This window comes from Trichechus manatus, unplaced genomic scaffold (genome assembly GCF_000243295.1).
Source record: "Trichechus manatus latirostris isolate Lorelei unplaced genomic scaffold, TriManLat1.0 scaffold00023, whole genome shotgun sequence".
Taxonomy (NCBI): Eukaryota; Metazoa; Chordata; class Mammalia; order Sirenia; family Trichechidae; genus Trichechus; species Trichechus manatus.
The window spans coordinates 7,199,460-7,222,551 of NW_004443959.1; the positions used below are offsets into that span (position 1 = coordinate 7,199,460).

The 23,092-nt window shown below is 45.8% G+C and overlaps 1 protein-coding gene across 1 annotated transcript in view; it reads right to left on the reverse strand.

Annotated features, from left to right (window-relative positions):
• GREB1 (growth regulating estrogen receptor binding 1) overlaps nt 1-23,092 on the reverse strand; it is a 104,598-nt gene that overhangs the window by 13,938 nt on the left and 67,568 nt on the right. The window contains exons 17-25 of the mRNA XM_004373051.1: nt 22,094-22,433; nt 20,354-20,469; nt 18,214-18,413; nt 16,079-16,168; nt 11,783-12,411; nt 9,162-9,264; nt 5,732-5,890; nt 4,586-4,728; nt 1,156-1,317 (exon numbers count right to left, since the gene is read on the reverse strand). Coding sequence (XP_004373108.1) covers nt 1,156-1,317; nt 4,586-4,728; nt 5,732-5,890; nt 9,162-9,264; nt 11,783-12,411; nt 16,079-16,168; nt 18,214-18,413; nt 20,354-20,469; nt 22,094-22,433 — 1,942 coding nt within the window. The remainder of the gene's footprint in view (nt 1-1,155; nt 1,318-4,585; nt 4,729-5,731; nt 5,891-9,161; nt 9,265-11,782; nt 12,412-16,078; nt 16,169-18,213; nt 18,414-20,353; nt 20,470-22,093; nt 22,434-23,092) is intronic.

Here is a 23,092-nt window from a genome sequence, read left to right on the forward strand (position 1 = left end):
TTTCTTCAGTACTTTCCTCAACAATACATTCCTCTGGCAGAGCTAGGTCTTCTGCTCTCTGAATTCCTCAAAGCACCTGCTACAAAACTGTGCACACAGCTGGTGCTCATAACCAACCTGATTGGATGGCTGGAGGAGTGAGTGGAGTGATGGATAAATCCTTACTTTTATGGCTCATGCACAGGTGTTTCACTAAAACACCTCTCACCTCAGCCCATGGAGTAAGAGACCCCCTTCTAAGAGAGGCCTCTTTGGTACTTTATAAATGTTCTCACTGCTTGATAATAGCCAGCTGGGTCTGAAAGGCTAGGCTCAACTCTACAGAAGTCTGGCATTCTGAAGAAGAAAGAATGGTTTGTGTTGACTGGGGCTGATTAAAGGTCAAGTTTACTCTGAGGTTGTCAGGCTGGGAGGCTGGGATTGTCAAACCCAGCTACCCTACAGAGTGTTTCTTTGAGATGAATGCTGGTCACAGAGACAACCAATTATTAGGAATAATCTCTTCAAAAGGTATAGGAATTTATCTTTTAGGACATATACTTAAATATTTGTGGATGAAATGTTATGATATCTGGGATTTACTTCAAAATAATAGAGGAAGAAGGAAGAGGATCAACAGAGAAAGAGAGATCAAACAAGACTAGCCATGAATTCATAACTGTTGATGTTGGGTAGTGTGTACTGAGGGTTTCACTATAATATCCTATCTACCTCTGCATGTTTAAAATTTTCCACAACAGAGAGCACTAAAGAAATGATAATGCAAGGGAATGAACATCTATTTGGCACAGGTATCTTCCAGGGACTGTGCTCATGCCTGACACTGGTTATTCCAAATAATGCTTACAATAAGCTTTTGCAAGAGTTATTACTGCCCAAGTTTACAGAGGAGGAAACTGAGACTCAGAGATATTAAGTGACAAGTTCAAAGTAAATGGTAGAGGAAGACTTAAACTTGAATCTGAGTGACTCCAAAGCCCATGTGCTACACTAGCCTCTTCCAAATTCAATCGCCACATCAGTTTCTCCACTCTCCTCCACATGCCTTTGAACAATCGAGTCTTTTCTCATCAGGCAACTACCGTCTCTAGTTCCCTAACCCCATGATCACTTGAAGCCGCTTTGATTGAACCCACTGGAATTCACAGCCAGTACCTTGTCTGTGACGAGGGGCAGCCGCATGCTCTCCAGCTGGCCTCCAGGTTGGCTGAAGACAAAATGGTGCTCCTTGGACTTGGGGATGATGAAATGGAGTTGGATTTCTTCTCCTAGCATGGAGTAAGAGAAGGCAAAGGCGTGCAGGGTGGACTCATAGAGCTGAGGTGCGAGGGGGAAAGGACAGAGCTTATCATCAGAGTCCAGCTTTACTCCCCAGAAGAACCCAGGCCCATTCATGGCCATGACTACACAGAGGTCATTGCCAGCTCTGCCCCGCAGCATGAGAAACCCACAGGTTGATATTAGTACAAAGTGTAGACACCCAGGTCTTGCTACTGGGAAACATACCCAGGCACACACACTCAGCTAGAGCCTGCTCTGGTCCTTAATTCTCATAATGCTTCACCCAATTGTGTCACCTCAGGCATCAACCATTCTAGACTCTGGATTTGACCCATAGATGTGCTGGGTTAACAAAAGCATTCATGCTACAAATCTCATTTTAATTTTAAGAAATGTATTTTCTCCATCACAAGTATTATGTGTAATAGCAGTATTAACAGTAATAACAATTGCATACACTAGGGTCACTATAAGTCAGAACTGACTCGACGGCAATGGGTTTGGTTTCTTTTCGTACATTTCTATAACACTTACTATGTGCCAGGCACCATTCTATACCCTCTGCATTACAGTTAAAACTCACAATCATCCTATGAAACAGGTACTATTACCATCCCCATTTTATGGATGTGGAAACTGAAGTGGGCTCACTCTTATCCCCATGACTAGTCTCACCTCTAATCACTTCTTCCAAAAATCCTGGTGAGCCTCGACTCCCCCAACTCCCCCACAATGCCACATCTGCACACATGCCGCTCTCTGATGTGACCTCCTGCCCTGCCTTCCCTGGAATGCTCGTGCCTCCTGCAGGCGTCAGCTCAGGCAGCGGCACAGGAAGCCTTCCCCGACCCTCACCCTCCTGTCAGAACCCTTCCTCCAGACTCGCCACTAACATGTGCTGTGCCCTCGAGAGAATCCACTGAGGTCTGGGAAGGGAGGAGGCAACCAGTCCCGTCAGCTTTAAGCCACCAGTGTGGCTCCACTAGAACCATGGTGTGCTCGGGGAGCCGAGATGAGGGAGAAATCGATTATGATTCCGAGGGTGGGTGGGCAGAGGCATAACTGAGGGGGTTTCATAAAATCGGTGACTTGGGAGCCTTGAGAGATGAAGGAAAAGTGAACAAAATGAGCAAAGGCCAGAGGTAAGAAAATAACCATCAAGGAGATCATGAGTATCCCTCAGTTATTCCTCAGACGGCTTGCTTTGGGGTCCCCTCACCATGCCAGACACACTCCTTGTCAACTGGGGCACCCAGGCCTGAGCACACCGCTGCACACAGACCAGGTGTGGCCCGGCCAGCCAGGCCCACGGTCCCTCTCCTTCCTTCTACTCACGCAGCCTGAGATCACAGCTGACTCTTCTGTTTAGCGGCAACAACACACTGCTACACTTACTGAAATGACAGGTGACTAAAGCTCCTGAGTCCTTTCCATTCCTTTCAATTTCAAAACTGAGAAAATGGTTTCACATATACTTTTTTTTCCCCTACCTTGAAATAAAAACCTCATCTCCAAGAAAAAATGCCAAAATGCTAGAAGAGTTTGCCTGCATGACTGGTATTTAATTATTTTTATGCTTTAAAAAATTATTCATAATGAAATTTTCTAATTTTTTCTACAGTGAAATTGCATACGTAAAAAAAAAATTACTGAAAGAAGAGAGGTGTTGCAGGTAGCTAAGCTCAGAGTCAGGGAGGACTTGGGGACGTTAGAGCCGCCGTCCACTATTTCCCTCTGAGAGATGGAAGGAGAGGGTGAAGCAGTGCTCTTGCTGCCTCAGGCCTTTCTGGAAGCAGCCAAGGACATGAATTATCCTGCATGCCTCTGCTCCCCATCCAGGTGTCTGCCTTCCTCCCATCATCCCAGCTGTCTCCTCCCTTCCTCTTTTCCCCTGGTTGGGTCTGAAATGAAAAGAAGACCTAAATGTAACATACCATCTTCTGTTTATAAATAATCAGCCTCACAAGCCCTCCGTAAACCTCCACGTGGTTACTAGAGAGACTATTAAAAAATGCAGCTTTGCCCACACCAGGCCCTTACTTAGAGTTCTCACTGAGAAAGTTCACCTTCCTTCCCATGGCCCTCAAGGCCTTTGTGGTCTGGTCTCTGCCCCGCCTCCCCAGCTTCCTCTCCTGAGACACCCACTCCCTAGCACCTTCTGAAGCACTAAGCTGCTAACTGAAAGGTTAGAGGCTAGAGAACACCCAGAGGTGCCTTGGAAGAAATGCCTGGTGATCTCTTTCCAAAAAATCAGCCATTGAGAGCCCTATAGAGCAGTTCTACTCTGACGTACATGGGGTTACCACAAGTCGGGGTCAACTTGACAGCAACTGGTACTGTTGGCACTTCATGTTCCAGCAATACCCACCTAAAATCACTCTAACTCCCCCGAGACTCTACGTTTCCCCTCTTTGGCACATGTTGCCTTGGCTGGTTGGTAAACTCTGATTCTTCACAATCCTCTCCTCTGCTCCTCCCCCAGATAGTGTCTCCACTTACAAACTGGGGATAATACTACTGCGTCATGGTTTTTTGCTTTTCTGTGAGAGATGAAAAAGAACTAGATATGAAAGTTTCCTAAGCAATGCACTTTAAAACAAGTGTGGCTTGAACACAAACCTCATCTGGTGACCAGCCAGAGCCTTGGGCAGCCAGAGCCCTGGGTCGGTAGCCTCTGGCTGTGAGCAGCCTCATCCCATATCCAGGATAAATAACATTTTCTATCATGCAAAAAGACTGGGAAGCACTGACATACATAAAGTTGGCTGCCACTGGCTGGCACATAGGAGGTGCTCAATGAATGCCAAGCTTCCCTCCTTATCTATGTCTAGGCCTCAGCCATGTTCTCTTCTGGCCTGCCTCACACTGTTCTACAGTTTTGCTTATGTGGACATCTCCTTCCCTAGACTGTGAGCCTTGAATATGGGCCAAAATTATTGGTCTCTGTGTCCCAGTGCCTGGGATATAATAAGCACTCAGTAAGTTTCCACTGAACTGAACTAACTTTTGAAATTGCTACGACAGAAAGAAGAGTCAAGGCATCTACGGTTGGTTAACTCTGCCACTGATAAGTGCATACCTCCAAAAGAATCACTAGCTATGAAAGCAATAATTTCATAAGTTATTGAAGGGAACCAAGGATGGAAGCAGATCAGGAAGCAAGGGCTTCCAGAACTTTCCATCTCCCACTCTGGAATAAAAACACGAGAAGAACTGGGAAGTAAACGGTGTGCACAAACCCGAAACACACACAGATTGATGTGGAAGTGCCACTTGATATTGGGCTCTGGTGCCCGTGGCCTACCTGGTAGCGAGGGTGGAAGCCCATGTACTGGTGGCACTGCTCACAGTGGTGGTACGTGTTATATGCCGCAAACTTGGACAGTCTCATCCGCGCTGTCTGACGCCGCACGTAAAGGTCCTCTGGCTTCCGCACCATCCCCCTGTCTGCACAAAATATCCCAACAGCATTAAAGGACGGCAGGATGCAAAACAAATATTTTATCCCCTGCCGACTCAAATTGAAACTAACTAAAATGCTAAAAACAGGCAGTCAATAAAAGCGTTGTGTGGTCAACTGGGACTGTCTCACTGATCTGGGCCCTGGGGTCACCTAGCTGGTAGAAGCAGACAACTAAGTCTCAGGGTAGTAAGCTAATAAACTATGTTCATTTGGCAAAGCAAATGTTTCTCATTTGTTGATCTAAGAACGTTTCATAAACACGTCTTAAAGGATTCGCTATGTGACAATTTAAATGGAATGCCAACTTAACATTCAAATACTGTAATGGAGATGAGTTGCTCCCATTTTCTCCAAATGACTTAGCAGGATTAAGAATTTAACACTAAACCTTAGAGACTAGTCTATATGAAGGACCCTTCAGTGAAAGTCATCTACCCTTAGAGCAGTGAGTTCAAATTATTGGTTTGAAATGGAGGCTGGCAAGTGTTTTTCTCACATTGCAAGATTCAATGGTTATAATCACACTGGCCAGTAATTAATTGATGTTTGTTGATGGTGACCCTGAAACACTGCAGGATTATAAATAATACTGTGAGAATGAGTGACTCTGGAAGAAGAGAGAAAACGAGAGATCAAGAGAGGAGAGAGACACGCCATTTTGTTATGATAGTTCCAAATTCATAAATAAGCATACATGTCTTTTATCCTCTATTAGCCAGAACCTTTGAAAATTCTGACCATGACAAATTATCAAGAGTGTGTTTGTCGTTATTCAGCATCTACCAAGCAGCGAGTCTTCCTTTCGTAGATTTCGTGATGATCCCTTCCTTCTACAGTGAGCCGGCAATCTCAATTCCGTACTGGGCACTGCTGGTTAATTAGCCACCACCAGATAAATTTATCTCTAGCAAAATTCAGCTCATCCTTTTAAGAGGGTACTCCCATGTACTTTGGAAGAAGGTGAGGCAAGAAACTTAAAAGTCTGACCTTCACTCTTTATGCTTTGATGGTGTGAACAAATCAGACTGGCATCCTCATACTTTGGGTCATGAATAATGTAGTCAAAAGGCATCTTCTTGAACAGCTCCAGGTCTGGCCAGGGGTCACTGAGCTGGAGATAATGCCAATCTGACTCTTCTCTGAGGTCTACAAAATGGACAGAAACGTAGGTACGTGACAAAAAAGGAAGTCAGAGTGGTTTATTTTAAATGTGCACAAGGATGATGCTTGGAATGGAATTGCCAGTGAGTCTACAGGTTACCCAGGAACTCCCTTGTGTCTTGAAGGCTCCTGGTATGTGTCCTATCTCCAGAGGCAAGAAGGAGCATTCAGATCATTCTCTACTCAGAGGAGCAGGCTTAGACTCCATTCCTATGGGATTGGGTTTGCTCCTCTGTCCCTCACACTAACTCTCCAGTCTGGCCCGGCCCAACTGTCTTAGTCATCTAGCACTGCTCTAACAGAAATACCACAAGTGGATGGTTTTAACAAAGAAAACTTCATTTTCTCACAGTCTAGTAGGCTAGAAGTCCAAATTCAGGGTGTCAGCTCCAGGGGAAGGCTCTCTCTGTCAGCTCTGAAGAAAGGTCCTTGTCATCAATCTTCCCATGGTCTAGGAGCTTCTCTGTGCAGGAACCGTGGGTCCAAATGACACACTCTGCTCCCGGTGCTGCTTTCTTGGTGGTATGAGTTCCCCTACTCCCTGCTCTCTTCCCTTTCCTTTTTTCTCTTGTAAGATAAAAGGTGGTGCAGACCACACCCCAGGGAAACTCCCTTTATGTTGGATCAGGGATGTGACCTGAGCAAGGGTGTTACATCCCACCCTAATCCTCTTTAACATAATCTAATCTTGCCTCATTAACCACAGACAGAGATTAGAATTTACAACACATAGGAAAATTATATCAATCACAGAATGAAGGACAACCACACAATACTGGGAATCATGGACTAACCAAGTTGACACATATTTTTGGGGGACACAATTCAATCCATGACACCAACATACCTAACCTGTGCTCTGTACTTCTCCCCAGCACATCACCCAAATATAACACACTTGTTCCCACCACTGGTTCTTATTTGCACCTGAACCAAATACACTTTCCTTCTTGCCTCTATAATCTAAATGGTACCCAGCCAATACAGCCCAGCCCATATCACTCCACCTCTAAAAAGCCTCTTCTGAGAGTTCAAGCCCATTGATATCTCCCCTTCTGAATGGCAACAACACTAACGGCCCCAAACCACATTTTTACATTTACTATGTATCATCTTACATTCCGATTACTATAGCCTATGGTGCTCAGTAAATATTTGCTGGCAAAAGGTAAAAAAAGTCTAGTTGGTCCAACTCAATAAACAATATATTGATTATACATATGTGTGTGTGTGTGTGTGTGTGTGTGTGTGTGTGTGTGTATATTTGCACACATATATACTGAACCTACTACATTGTACACAAAGAAAGGTCTGGCAATCTACTTCCAAAAATCAGTCAATGAAAACCCTAGAGATCACAATGGCCTGATCTGCAACTGCTCATGGGGATGGTGCAGGACTAGGCAGCGTTTTGTTCTGTTGTGCACGGGGTCATCATGAGTCAGGGTCAACACAACGGCAGCCAACAACATCATATTATTGTATACATGGGCAGAATCCATGTCTATAAGGAGAGAAGGAAAGAGAAAGGAATGTTTATTGTGTATTTAACAGGTGCTTGGTGCTTCCTGTGTATAGCATCATTTAATCTTCATTACACCCTGAAAAACAGGAATGACCCTTATTTTACAAAAGAATAAAAACAAGAGGATAAGAGAGTATTTAAGAGAATGGGCTTTAAAGTTTAACAAACTGGATTTAAATCCTAACTTTATCATTAGTATGTTGAAAAAAGCGAGGAGACAAAAACTCAGTGGACCTGCTGATTTTCATCTCAAGAACAGTTTCAAACTGTGGGAAATTCAGAGCTTGGATGAAGAGCCTACCCTTTCCTTCAAAGGAGAGGCCAGGTTCCGGAGGAGATTCCTTGGTTCCAGATTTTCACCAAGTAAAAATTTAAGCACAGTCAAGAGCACCTAAAAAAGTGTTATTTAAATACCAGAGTCATTTCCCAGCGCCCTTTCTCACTACACAGACAGGACTGCTTAAACAAAATTTCATTCCCAAAGCGAAATCTTCATTTACCAGACCAAGTCTATGAGCCACTGGGAGAGGTATATGAAAAGGAAATGGAGGAAGTGTCTTACAATTAGAACAAAACAACTATTCAAAGAGAATCACTTAATTAGGGTAGATTTTGTTCAGTGAATACAGAGAAAGGGATTTTTCCCATATACCACATATTTCTGTTTTGTCCCAAGATACTGACCTGTGTGCTTAGTGGCCTGGGTGGGAAATAAATTCCAAAGATGGAGAAACCTCTCCTGGTGGGTAACTCCACTTTCTAGAAGCATCAGTCTGATATAGTTCAATTCTAGCTGCACTGCCTCCCAGGTACACTCCTGAGCATATTACTTATCAGGAAAATACCTATCTCATAGTGATGCAAGAAATTAAATTTGGTAATTTATGTAAAGTTTACAGCACAGAGATTGATATATGGAAGGTACTGTTATGGATTGAATTATGTCTCCCAAAAATATGTGTCAACTTGGCTAGGCCATGATTCTCAGTATTATGTAATTATCCTCCATTTTGTGATCTGATGTAATTATCCTCCATTTTGTGATCTGTTGTAATTATCCTATGTATTGTAAATCCTAACCTCCATGACGTTAATGAGGCAGGATTAGAGACAATTATGTTAATCAGGCAGGACACAATCTACAAAATTAGGCTGTAACTTGAGTCAATCTCTTTTGAGATATAAAAGCAGAGATTGAGGGACCTCATACCACCAAGAAAGAAGAGCCAGAATGGAGTGCGTCCTTTGGACCCAGAGTCCCTGTGCTGAGAACCTCCTAGACCCAGGGGACAACTGATGCCAAGACACATGGAGATCTCCAAGGAATGCTGGGCTCACAGATACTGAAAGGAGACAAGGATCTTCCCCCAGAACCAACAGAGAGAGAAAGTCTTCCCCCAGTGCTGGCACCCTGAATTTGGGTTTCTAGCCTCCTAAACTGTAAGAGAATAAACTCCTGTTTGTTAAAGCCATCCACTTGTGGTATTTCTGTTACAGCAGCACCAGATAACTAAGACAGGTACTCAGTAAAGAATAGTTGTTTTTAATATTAGTACTATGGATACTATTCTGATATTGAGCAAAATGACTAAAAGGAAAAGATAAAAGCTCCCCATGAGGCCCTTGGGATAAGTGTGATCATTAATCTAAGAATTCCTTCTGGAAACTGAAAGACACAAAGTCACTTTTGTGACTAAACTGATAAAAGATGATTCCAAATGGATAACTTACTGATATTGATCTCTTCTTCATCATAAACATCTACTTCAGTCAGCCGAATGAGCATTCTGGACAAAATACTGAGGAACTGGAGGTAGGCACCTGTCTTCCCAATCTGTAAGGACATTCAAAGAAGAGCTAACAGTTAACAAGGCCTTGTTCATATACCAGGCACTATCTGAAACAGCTGACATGATTCATGCCTTCTATCTCATTTAGAGATCTCATTTAGTTAAAACGAGCAAAACGGATGCAAAGACATTTGCGGGAAAGCATGGCCTAAAGGAAACATGGCAAGCTAACAGATGCATTCCCAAGAGCAGGAAGCCTGCCTGCTTATAATCATCGCAAGAGAGTCTCCAGATTTTAGCCGACCACATTTTTTAAGCTGTTAGGAAATAGGGCTTTATCATAAGTTCAAGAAAGTTTGCTTTTTAAAAATACGAACTTATAATACAGACCAGAATAATGTCTTAGTCTTATATAATTGCAAAATCGTTATTCTTATATTAATTGATATGTCTATAGTAAGATAACAAAATTAATTGTATGAGAGAAAAATCTGACTTCTCAATTCTCTCCTCTAAAGCCCAGGGACGCTGGTGGGATAGTGGTTAAGAGCTACGGCTGCCAACCAAAAGGTCAGCAGTTCAAATTCACCAGGTACTCCTTCTCTGTCTTCCTGTATCAAAGAGTCCCTAACTCCCTCAGCCCAGTACCAGGCTAGTACACTGCTGTACTATTAGTCTCAGTTTTTGTTACGTTTGTTTAAAGAGACATCTGTGGACTAGCCTAGGACCCTCTCTCCCTCCTCTGATAACATTACTCAAGGAACGTGCTTTCCAAGTTTGCGGCCCAATGCCTGGTTCACAGTAAGAATTCAACAAATGGTAATGACTAAAAATAACTTTAAAAAGGGAAATATAAAACCCAACCAGCAGAAGCTTCAGAGAAAATAGGTGCAATACATATAATAGACAAAGGATTAAAATCTGTAATATCTAAAGAGCTTCTACAAATCAACAAGAAAAAGTCAAACAGCCTAAAGGAAAAACAAACAAGGGAAACAAACCAGAAAATCACTGGGAAAAAAGTATCAATGACCCAAATACATAAAAATACATTCAAGCTTACTAATGAAACAATGTATGATATATTACTTTTCACCTATCCAACTGGCAAAAATTTTAAAGAGTAATAACATCCAGGAATGTAAGGGTATAGGGAGCTCAGGATTTCTTTTTAAAAAGCATTTTTTCTGAAATTTTTAGAATTACAAATCATAACAGTTCAAGCAACACAGATGGATAATGAAGCAGAAAGTTAAATATTCTTTCTCCTTGCCGTCCCAAATCCTACTCCCCTCCCCAGGGAACAATTTAGTGGCTATCCCATCAGAGATTTTTGGAGGCATTTCCACATACATACAAACACATTTTTTTTTTCTAATTGATATTAAACTCTGTATATTATTCTGCAACTTGATTTTTCCATTTAAATATCTTAGAGAAACTTCAATGTCCGAACATAGAAATCTACCTCAAACTTTGTATGACCAAGTTCCATGACACAGTCATTCCCAAATTTATTGAACTGAGCCTTTACCAATGAAATTTAAATTGTTTCTATTTTTTTTTTCACTCTTGTAAAAAATAGCAAAATAAGCATCCCTAGACATACACATCTTTGTGCATGTAGGTTTGTATTTCTTGGGATAAATTCCTCAAAATAAATTTGCTATGTCAAAAGTTAGCGCGTTTTAAATTGTGACTGTGATGATACTGGTGATGATGATAACAATTCAGCAACTAACATTTATTACATATTTTCTATGGGTAAGGCGATCCTCATGTTATCTACAATTATTCTCTCCTTCAATTCTCACAACATTCCTATGATATAGATGCTATAATTTTCCTCATTCTAAGATGAGGACACTGAGGCACAGAGAAGGTTAGTAACAGGGCGTCAGGTAACGTTTGAGTCAAAACTCAAACCCACGCAGCCCAACTTCACAGCCCACCTCCTAACCACTGCACTGTTCTGCCAAAGCATCTTCCAAAAAGCCAACCGCAATCTACATTCCTCCTTCTCCTCACACACTCATGATACTTGACATTCGTATCCTTTTAGATTTTTTGCCATTTGATAGGTGAAAATTGTCTTTCATTGTTAGGGAACCCATGAGTTTGGGGAGAGCTGGGGCAGGGAAACAGGCCCCCTGCCTCCAAAACCTTCCAATGCAGAATCGGGGAGTTTGGTTTCTAAGGGTTAGTGTGAGTCAAACTGCAGGCTTGCTGTGAGGACCAAATGAGATCGTGTGGGAAGTGCAGACACAGTCTGGGGGAGCGAGAAGCACCCACAGAGATGCCTCCGTCCACCCCCCACGGTATACAAACAAAAGAGGAAACTTGGGTCACCCAGCCAGTGAGCGGCAGGCCAGGTCCTGGTCTCCAGCCCCTGACCACCCATCCACTAGAGGGCCACCACAGACTGTACCATGGGAAAGACAAAAAGTGAGTAAGGGGGTATTTTCAGCTCCACCCCTGCCCCTTTTGGGCACCAACACAGAGACACCCCTGAGTTGAGTCTGAGCTCATGGCGAGCGGCTGCAGCACCAGCAGCAGACACACCTGAGGGGGCCCGCCGAGCAGCAGCCTCCGGGGGTGGAAGCGGTCCATGCGTCCCTCTGAGCGGTTGCTGTAGTCCATGTGACTGGGCCGGGGCACTGTCCACTGCCGGTAGTAGAGGGACTGCTCTGTAGACGTCATCATCTTGCTGAGCAGGGGGCGGAAGGAGCTGGCCCACATGACTGAGTGGGAGGGCAGGAGCGAGGCGGCCTTGGGCAGGCCGCTGCTGTCAGTGGACATGACCATGTCGTACACCAGCTTGGGCAGGAAGACGATGGGTGGCTGCCTGCAGGCCTTGGTCATGGAGCACTGGGAGGCCTGCGGGACGAATGTGCCAGATGTGGGCACTGTGGGGGAGGAGGAGGAGCCCGAGGAGAAGAGCTGGGAGGACGACGAGGTCACTGACACCTGGATGCTCCTCTGGCTGGTCTTGAGGCAGGAGTCAGGCTGAGGGACCAGCCCAGGGCTGTGTCTGCTGATGACTGACTGTGACCCCTGACTCACCCTGAGTCTCTGTCTGTCACCAGGGGCTGTGACCTCTTCTGAAGGGCCGCAGGGCTGTGGAGATCTGGCCTGCTCTCCCTGTGAGGGCCCCACCGGCTGTGCCGAAGACTCACCACACAGAGCCGAGCCTGAGGAGAGATGGACCTGGTCAGTCACACCCCAAGAATAACTGGTCGCAAAACTTGCAGGTTACTCTTGTTTCTGCAGCACAAATTACCTTTACCTGCCTACTACTGGAGCCCTGGTGGCGCAGTGATTAAAAGCTCGCCTGCTAACCAAAAGGTCAGCAGTTCAAATCCACCAGCCACTCCTTGGAAACTCTATGGGGCAGTTCTACTCTGTCCTGTAGGGTGGCTATGAGACGGAATCGACTCGACAGCAATGAGTTTGGTTTAGCCTATTACTGGGAATTTTTGTTAATGAAATTCCATCTCTGGTTAAATAAAAACTCATTTCTCCTTATAACAAAGCCAAGATCTACTACCCAGAAGAGCCAGCACCGTGCACATGGTGTGGATTTGTCCCACACGACCCTATCTCCCTCCACAGCATCAAAGTCTCTGTCCTCTCCTCTCCGGTCCCACTACCACTGACATGGTCTGGCTCTGAACTGCTCACCTTCAGTGCTCTACCGACACTCATGCTTCTGGGCGCGCTGGTCCCTGGAACACCCTCCTCCTTCCTTACCTCACGGACAGCAAATCTCACCTTCTGCACCAGCACAATGGGGGCTCTAGTTCCAATGTGCAGTGAAGCTCACAAGACACAATAGGCTTTAATCTAACAGTACATCGACTTAGGCGTCCCTGGGTGGTGCAAATGCTGCTAACTGAAATGCTAGCTGTTCGAGTCCACTCAGAGGCACCTCAGAAGAAAGGCCTGGCGATCTACTTCTGTTTATAGACATTGAAAAACCTATGGAGCACAGTTCTACTTTGACACACCTAGGGTCACCATGATCAGGATCGACTCAACAGCAACTGGTTTTTGTTTGAATATTTACTCGATAGGAAATGCAGTGTGCGCAGTATCCTCATCTCATTGGGAGGCCCAGTGGCTACCCAAGTACAGAGTTTCTCCTGTCCTCTCACCCACATGGAACGTGTTTGGTGCTACAGATGAGAGCCCAAGTGTGTGTGGGTCACCTTGACACACAGAAGCAACAGCCCTGGTTTCCATCCTTTATATCATTCTATCACGTGACGTCCAAGGCCTGCAGGCCAGCTCCCAGCAATTCCACAGATCTGAGGTTTCACAGAAAACAGGGCAGACACAGTATCTCACATCCATCTCAACTCTATAGTTTCCAAGGAGACAGTACTGTGAGAGGACAGGCTGCAAGGTCAGCTTGAGCCTGACACCCCCTTTACCCAGCCCTTCCCTGTGATGCCTTCCCTCCCCCAGCAGTGCTTGGTTCAGCCTTCTGCATCCTACAGATAACACCACGTAGGTAACCTGTGTATCAGAGTCTTCCCCATGGGATCCTGAGCTCCCCAGCAAGGACTGCCTCACTCGTCTCTTTATCCTGCATCTAGCGCTCAGTTAAAGATTGCTGAAGGAGAAGAGGGGCAGAGAGAGAAAACGCACTACGGGTCTTGTCCCCTTCAGCTTAGGGCTGATTCCTGTTGAAATGTATCTTCCTCAGGAAAGACACCTAAAGTGATCAGCTTAGTGTAAACAGAGGAAGAACAGGGCTGGGGAGGCTGCGAGAAGCCCAGGCATCTCACCTGGGGGTGGAAGGGGGGAGGGGGTTTACAGATGTGCATGAAGGAGTAAAAAAGAGGCATGAGGTTCAAATTAGATAAGGGGACCTTTTCATTCACTTCCCCAGGTTGGTGAGGACTGGCCTGGCAGGGCCCTGAGAACACAGATCCACACTGAACATTTCTAACCATCCACCCTCTAGACCTTAGTTGGTTTGTCCCTGGTTAAATCCACAGAGATCGTAGGTCTATAAAAGAGATGGAGCCCAGGTTCCAGCCCTGGTCCTGATCCTGACTCCTGTGTGACTGGACCAAGCCTCACCCCTCCCTGGACCCCTGTCTCCTCATCCCTGAAATGTGGAGATTGGATCTGAGGCCAAGAGAAGCATCTCCAGGCAGAGGTCCCTAAGACCCCTCTGAGAAATCCTTGCTAAAAAAGTCAGCTCACCTGCCCGGAGGATTCCCAGAAGGAGGAGAAAGGTTGGTTGAGAGTCTGGATGCTCCACTTCTCCTGAAGCCACTGTACAGACTAGAATGTTCTCCAGAAACTGTCTGAACAGCTGTCAGGCAGGGGACAGGGGATAAACAAAGCACCATGCCTCTCCTCCTGGAGTGACCTGGATTCACTCACCCATTTGCCAGCTTCCCTCTGCTGCCCTGTTGTTGTTGTGTGCTGTTGAGTCAATTCTGACTCATAGCGACCCCATAAGACAGAGTAGAACTATTCCATAGGGATTCCAAGACGGTAATCTTTATGGGAGCAGATCACCACGTCTTAAGATTCCCTACACTGTTTTGGGCAAAAGAATACTGTTCTCCTAGCCTGTGAATCAGATCCTCCTTCAGACACGAGCTTGAGGCTGATGCTAAAGCCTCATCTGACTCCAGTCAGCGGGCATCTGTGAGTGAGATGCTAACCTACCTGCTTACTCATCATTCACAAGCTGCATGAGGACAAGGGGTAAGAAGAAAGGCAACCGAAGATGTGTCCAGCCAAATCTCTGGTGTGCTTTGACCTCTTCCTCCATAGATCACACCACAAAGTCTTGCAGGTCACCACTCCACCACAGCCAGGCTCCCACACGCATGCTAACGTAGCCCACTGGACCACTACTGCTTGCAAGCACTACATACGCTTTCATGCCCTTGAGTCTTTCTTTGCCCATAAATTTTCCTCCACCTGGAATGCCTTCTCCACCAAGGCCAAGTGAAAAGTCATCTGCTCTCTGAAACCTTTAGTGACCATACCTTACCCATAAATCTGCACTTCTACCTGAGCAAAATTAGCTACTTCTCAATATGCATAACCAAAACACTTGGTGTGTGTGAACATATGGGTACAAAAAAAAGGAGCACCTACTGCATAGGTTTTATGAGGAACAATGAATTCCTTGAGGGTAGGCCCATATTTAATTTATTTTTCAATGCTCTGATTGAGATATAAAGTAGATTCTCAATAACTGTCTGCAGCTAGAAGCCAGGGGATATTGCTCATGTGTGCTAGCAGTGCCTGCTGTAGCAGACCAAAGGACCCTTAGGCCAGAGGCTATATGAGGCTTTTTATTCACATCCCTGACTCCTACACCACAGTGCACTTCTGGGTACAGGACTCTGTGAACACTTGTTGCCTTTCCCCCAGTGAAATCTTCCTGTCTACTTTTCATCATCAGACTCAACAAGAATACCTCACCCTCAGTACCTCTCCTCCCCAGAGGCACAGTGAGGTCCCTAACCAGCCAACTCCATGGGGTGAAGACCGGAGAATAGCCCTTCTGACACTGCTCATTACACTGCCTGCAGCCCAGGCCACAACAACAGGCAGAGTCCACAAGCTTCTCCTAAAAAAAGGAGCAAATGAACCTTCCAGCCTTGCCCAAAGCCTTCACTTTCGCAGATGCCAATCAAGAAAAACTTTTACTTCAAGTTCTCAGGTGCCAATCAAGAACATCTGGTTCTTCAAAGATTTTCTTCTTTTTCCAGTTCAGGATGAAAATAAAAGCTCAGCAAATAGCCCTATTCACATTTCCTTTCAATCTCCAAAATCTCAAAGAACAGTTCAACAGCATGACCTTCCCCATTTGGAAAGACTTACTGGACGCTTTAGAGGAGAGGGATGAAGATGCCGAGTCGTGCGAGCATGATCTTTCCCTCTTCATGGGACTTCTCTTCTCTGAGGTGGAGCCTGTTTCAAAACAAATACACTGAAAATGCATTGTAATCATCTCTTGCATTTGTCCAGAACTTTAGAGTTTATAATGTACATTCACAAGTATCATCTCTCCTCATTCATTCAGCTACCATTTTGCAGGTACCCACCACTGACTGAGCACTGAGGAGACAGAAATGAGGTGCAAGCCAATGAGGCACTCACAGTTGAGTGGGAGTTCCCACGTATAAGTCGTCAGGTATAATATGGGACCTGTGGGAGCCCAGGGAGGAGCCCTGGTGGCGCAGTGGTTAAAACACTCAGCTGCTAACTGAAAGGTCGGCCGTTTGAACTCACTATCTGCTCTGTAGGAGAAAGATATGGCAGCTGCTTCCATAAAGATTACAGCCTTAGAAACCCTATGGAACTGACTTGACAGCAATGGGGTTTTTAGAAGCCCAGGAATCCCTGGGTGGTGCAAATGGTTAAGCACTCAGCTACTAATCAAAAGGTTGGTAGTTCGAATCCACCTAAAGATGCCTCAGGAAAAAAAGGCGTGGTAAGTTACTTAAGAAAAGTCAGCCATTAAAAACCCTATGGAGCACAGTTCTACTCTAACCCTACGACAATCCATGGGGTTGCCATGAGTTGGAATCAACTCAACAGCAACTGTTTTTTACGGGAACTCAGAGGCCAAACTCCCATCTAGTGTGGGGAAGTAGAAGCAGGGAAATCTTCCTGGAAGAGGTGACATCTAAACTGAGTCCTGAAGGGCCAGTAGGGGTTTCCAGGTAAAGGAAAGAGGAATGAGAACTTCAAGTGGTGGAAAGAGCATCTGCATAGCCCTGAGGTGAAAAAGAGCAGAGTACATGCAAGGAACTGCTACAAGCTCAGTGTGGCCAGGAGCACAGGATGCAGTGTGGGGGCTGGACAGCTGAGAGCCACCGACTAAAGAGAAGGGTCAGGAAATGCCAAGGCATGTGGGTTTATCCCACAGGCAACAGGAAACTTAACGCATTTTAATCAGGGTCACGTTCCTGGTTGTGAAAGATCTGTAGCGCAAGTCTGTAGGGCAAGTCTTTTAATCCCTATTATTTTACAGAGAAGAGCCCTGGTGGCGCAGTGGTTAAGCGCTTGGCTGCTAACCGAAAGGTCAGCAGTTCAAACCCACCAGCTACTCAAGGGAGAAAGATGTGGCAATTTTCTTACATAAGGATTTACAGCTTTGGAAACCCTATAGAGTCACTATGAGTCAGAATCAACTCGATGGCAGTGGGTTTGGTTTTTGGTATTTTACAGATGAGCAATCAGAGACCAGGAGAGGTTGAACAACTTGTCCAAAGGCACACAGTTAGTGGACGGGGGAGGGAAGGGATTGGAGTACAGGTGTTCAGACTCCATATCGATCACTCTTCCACTACGTCATACTTCTTCACAAATGCTTCGTGCTGTTTTTATTATGGGCTTTTAATGTTTTCTAGCTACACTGCTAACTATAGCCAAATACCCTGCACTGCTGATTTATGTGTCCTATTAATAATATGGGAAACCCTGGTGGTGTAGTGGTTAAGAGTTTGGCTGCTAACCAAAAGGTTAAAAATATGGTGTTGGATTTTGAGAGTCTGCACATAAACTGGCTTATTTTCATAAACCTCAGTAATCAAGAACCTGCTGTTAAGTTGATTCACACAGAGGAAATAAGCAAGTGAATCTTATACCAACAAGTATTTTTACCAGCATGAACTTGAACCCTAAGCAATCTAAATTCTCCTTCCTGTCCTTTACGAATTCTAGAGCTAGGAAGAAATAGCGTAATTGCCATTTTCTCATACCACCAAAAAAGAAAGAAAGGAAAAGAAAAAAAAAGCAATCTGAGTTCAATGAGAGGTTTTCTCCATTTCCTTTATCAAAGACTTATCTAGAAACTCTCATCCATAGCTTCTAACCAACCAACAGTGCCCCAAAGACCACACTGAACTGGAGACAGCCATCCAGGTAGGCGCACTGCTGACTCAAAGATTAAAAGCCAGAGAAGATCTGCCGGCAGGAGCAGCAGGGTTGGAAGACAGTCTGGCCCTCACCTTCCGTCACCAACTCCTCATCCTCGTTATCTGTGCTGCTCAGTTTCTCCGCGTCACTCTCCAGGGCCTCGTTCACAGTCCCCTTCTCCAAGGGAACCTCGTTACTCACAAAGTAGGCAGCCAGGCCAAGCTCCTGCTCCAAGGCCGTTCTCACCAGGCAGGAGGAGTTTATTAAACGCAGGTCACAGTACCTTAAAGACCTGGGAGGAAACAGGACATCCTTTCAGTAGGTATTTATGGGTGCCTTCTATCAATGAGGCCCTGCTCTTGGTGCTGTGGGAAATGGTGCTTCACGCCAACCCCACGCCCGCCTCGTTATGACACTTGGGCTTGTATAAATGAAAAGCAAACAGCAAAAGCTGCAAAATCAATGTAATAGTAAGGCTTTGGGGCACCAGCCAAGTATTTATCCCTGTGCTGCATGGAAATAGAGGACTGGATTTCAGGGTAGCAGAAGTGAGGGCTGGAACCCTGCTCTGCCACTTCCTGGTGATGGAACCTTCAACAAGCTGTGCAGCTTCTCTGAGGCTCAGATATTTCCATCTGAAAACTGGGACTAGGTATTAATAATCATCCAAATGGGTGGTTGTGATGGTCGCATGTAATAAGTGGGCATTTAATTATTCAACCAACACTTGAAATGTGCCGGGGACAGTACTATGGGATATGATGGTGACCAAGTCACACACGGTCACTCCCTTACCGGATGTGAGTGTCTGGGAAGACAGACACCAAGTCATGAAGTATGTGGAGTAGTGAGAAGTAGTGAAAGGCCAGCACAGCACTCAGGGCTGTGTAACAGAAACAGCAGACAGCTTGGAGAGAAGCGGATGGGGTTTAAACCAGAGTGAGCAACTTACTGCTCATGGGACCTCAGGCCAATGACCTTTGATTTAACTCAACTATAAAACAGGATAGTAATAGTATTGTTGCAAGGATTAAATGCACTATTAAAAGTCTAGCACAGTGCCTGGTATACAGAAGGTACTCAATAAATGCTTGCTAAAATTTGCAGTAGATTAAGACATTGTCCTAGTCCTTAAGAAGTTGAGGAATGAAAGAATACATGTGAAATAGCAACCACCACCGTCAAACATTTTGCAGCCACCCCTTCACCTGACCCATTAACATGCAGAGTGCACAGTGAACCCTGCTTAAATGTGGTGTCGCCCAGGGGACAGAGGCAGCCCTAGAGCCCAGTGTCAGCCAGACTGGCTTAACCTCTCAAAGCCTCAGTCTCTTCATCAGTAAGATGGAACTACTGAAACAATACCTTTCCTCCCAGGGTTATGGTTAAGAGTCTAGGACAGTGTCCCAGCACATAACAGGAACTCAATACACATCAGCTCTTGCTATCATTCCGTTACACGAGGAAAGACATGCAAGGGCTCCACAGCACGGCTGCCTGCTCTCCTCCATGGGCACCTATGAAATCTTTAAAGGCCAGCCTGTCACTACCAATCCAAGCAGCTGCCTTGCAGGAGGCCCAGTGTCCTCTGTCCCAAGTGTCTGCCCATCTGTGTGGCGGCCGAGAGGCTCCTGAAGACTCTGTATGTGTGGCTGACCTCTGCACAGCTCCAGCAGAACACAGCCTTCAAAACGGTCACCTCCTTGTTCTGAAAAACCCAGACTCCTTCCCAAGCTGCAACAGTCTGCCCAGAACACGTCTGACAACCAGGTGGGGCCAGCTTTCGAAGCAGCCAGGTTTGTAGCAGGAGCTGCAGCCTGAGCCCCAGGGATCATGTGAGACTCATAAATGGCACTACCATCCCTGACTCACCTACAGTGATCCCGATGGGGGAAACTGATAGAGGCATTAAACCTAGCTCCGGCTGCAGGGCCCTCCATCCACAAACAGCCCCACCACGAGCCCAAACAGTGCCTTTCTGAGCATTAGAAGAAGCTGCCCCTTCCTCAGACACATTTTACTGCCATCTGCTGGAAAAGTCAAGTAACAACTATACAAATCTATGAAGACTATGAGTGTGTATGGCGCCACCTAGAGTCAGGCAGCGCCAGCCTGGGCTGGCAAACCACACTCCGGTAGGCCAGGCCCATCTATCAGCTCCGGCCCTGCTTTGCTGGTTCCTCAAAGGCCATTAGGGGCAAAAGCACCCACCCGCCCGCCCCACACACTCACCTTGGCAAGGATTCTCCATGCGGGTCCATCCCACTGAATATTAAAATGCAAGGCAGGCCCTCCAACTCCAAGTAAGTCTGAGGTCTCCACTCAGCATCATCAATTTTCTGCCACATCTGCAGACAATTATAAAGAAATTAAAGCAGTGAGAATCCTGACTTCCTAACGAGCCCAGCCCCAGGTGAACCCTGGTGTCCCCTTTTAAGTACTTCCCATTGATTTACAGGAGCCCTAGTGGCGCAGTAGTTAAGGCTTCAGCTGCGAACCAAAAGGTCAGCAGTTCGAATTCACCAGCTGCTCCTTGGAAACCCTATGGGGTAGTTCTACTCTGTCCTATAGGGTCACTATGAGTCGGAATTAACTTGATGGCAACGAGTTTGGGTTTTTTTGGTGCTGATTTATAGTCCTCGCAAGATGTCTTTTGATAAATAGGGAAGATTTTATACTACAAGTAGGTACATAATCTAGTTCACCACTGTACTCCCAGCCCCCTAGAACACTGCCTGGAACATATTAGGTGTTCAGTAAATATCTATTACATGACTGACCGATTCTTTGGGAGAAAGCATATACCCTCAATTTTCTCTAATGTTCTTTCCTACGTTCTCTCAATCATGGTGTCGTGCGTTTCATTCATATCTTTTCACTCATTTATTCTTTTTTTTGTGATTTTAGTACTGAGTTGAAAGGATGCCTGTGGGCCATACTCTTGTGGTTTCTACAGTCCTGTCACACCAGTAAGTCTGGTCTTTTTTTGTGAGTTAGAATTTTGTTCTATATTTTTCTCCAGCTCTGTCTGGGACCCTCTATTATGATCTCTGTCAGAGCAGTCAGTGGTGGTAGCCGGGCACCATCTAGTTTTGCTGGACTCAGTCTGGTGGAGGCTGTGGTCGTTGTGGTCTATTAGACCTTTGGACTAATCTTTCCCTGTGTCGTTGGTTTTCTTCATTCTCCCTTGTTCCAGATGGGGTGGGACCAGTGGAATCTTAGATGGCTGCTCACAAGCTTTTAAGACCCTGGATGCTACTCATCAAAGTAGAATATAGAACATTTTCTTTCTAAATTGTTATGCCAATTGAGCTAGATGTCCCCGAGACCATGGTCCCTAGCCCTCAGCCCAGTAATTCGGTCCCTCGGGGAATCTGGATGTGTCTATGAAGCTTCCATGACCTTGCCTTGGTCAAGTTGAGCTAACTTCCCTCATTTATTCTTTTAATACTCTTCTCTAGCCCTTTGGCATTTTCCCTCACCTGCAAGTTAAGTGAGAACCTACTACGAGCCAGACAGGCACTGTGTGAGGCGCTTGGGAAGAGGAGGTCTGTGGGGTGTGGTCCTTGCCCTCCACCGCCTGGGGGAGGGGCCAGATGATGGGGAGACAGCTAATGACAGTGGTTGGCACATGGGCTGAGGCAACAAGAAAGCATCAAACCGGCCTTGTGGGGCGGGGAGGGAGCTTCCTGCAGGAAGAAAAGGAATTTTGAAGGCCTAGAAGCAACAGCTAATTAGACGAGGAGAAGAAATACACCCTGGGAAGAAAGAAAAGCTTAGCAAGATACTGGATTTTGGGACAGTTTATAGGTAATTCGGCACCACTGGTTTGAAAAATATACACAGGCAAGTGGCAAGAGGTGAGGCTAGAGGGGCTGGGCAGATCTTGAGAGTCCACAACTGCAAAGTTAAGGAGTTTGTTGACATGCCCCGCCCCTACTCATCCCGCTTTCTCACCACATCATCACCCACCTTGAGCTGCTTCACAAAGTGCTTCCCGACAGTGATGCCGGAGCTGGGGTTGCCCAGTATGATCTCAAAGTGCTCCTCCAGGGCCAGCCGCTCCCGCACGTGGGAGAGCCGCTCATAGGCCACGGCTGCCAGGGGCGAGCAGGGGACCCGCAGCAGGACCATGAGCCCATGGCCACAGGGGCACTGCTTAGAGGAGTTGATGAGGTTCTGAGTGATCTCCAGCGTCTCCACGGACGTATAGTTCTTCATCTGTGAGAGGCCGCTCACGGCCATCATGGCCGCCGCATAGTGCTGCACAAGAACAAAGGTCCTGATCACCGCACTGTGCAGGCGGGGGAACCTGCAACACAAAGAGACCGATCGTGATGCGGGGCCAGTGCACGCCAACGCAGAGTCCTCTGTGAAGAAGAAGGCCCTCCCTACTGCAAACACGTAACCCAAGACACCTGTCAGTTTGGGCTGACAAGTACAGCAATGCCCAAATTACAAATGAGTTGTATTTCCAAAATTCCTTTTGGAGTCAACTGTTTCGAACTTGAGTACCTTTTTTCCTTAGAAGCCAAATTATAAACTGCTGTGTCGTTTCCAGCTAAGAAACAAAAACAGAGGTTCATTGTTATTTTTGTTTTTCACTTAGTAGATACTCAGTAAATGTTTGTGCAGCAAATGAATAAAATGCATGGCTATTTAGTCTACTGTCAGCTTAACTTCTATTTCCATGAGAAGTTAGGTAATTTTCCCAAAGTTCCAACTAGAAATAGAACCACTCACAATCCATATAGTGTAGAAGTGCAGCTACCAAGAAAAAAAAAAAGCCAAACCCACTGCTGTCGAGCTGATTCTGACTCACAGAGACCCTATAGGATATAGAACTGCGCCATAGTTTCCAAGGCTATAATCTTTACAGAAGTAGACCGCCACATCTTTCTCCTGCAGAGCAGCTGGTGGGTTTGAACAGCTGACCTGTTGGTTAGCAGTCGAGCTCTTAACCACTGCACC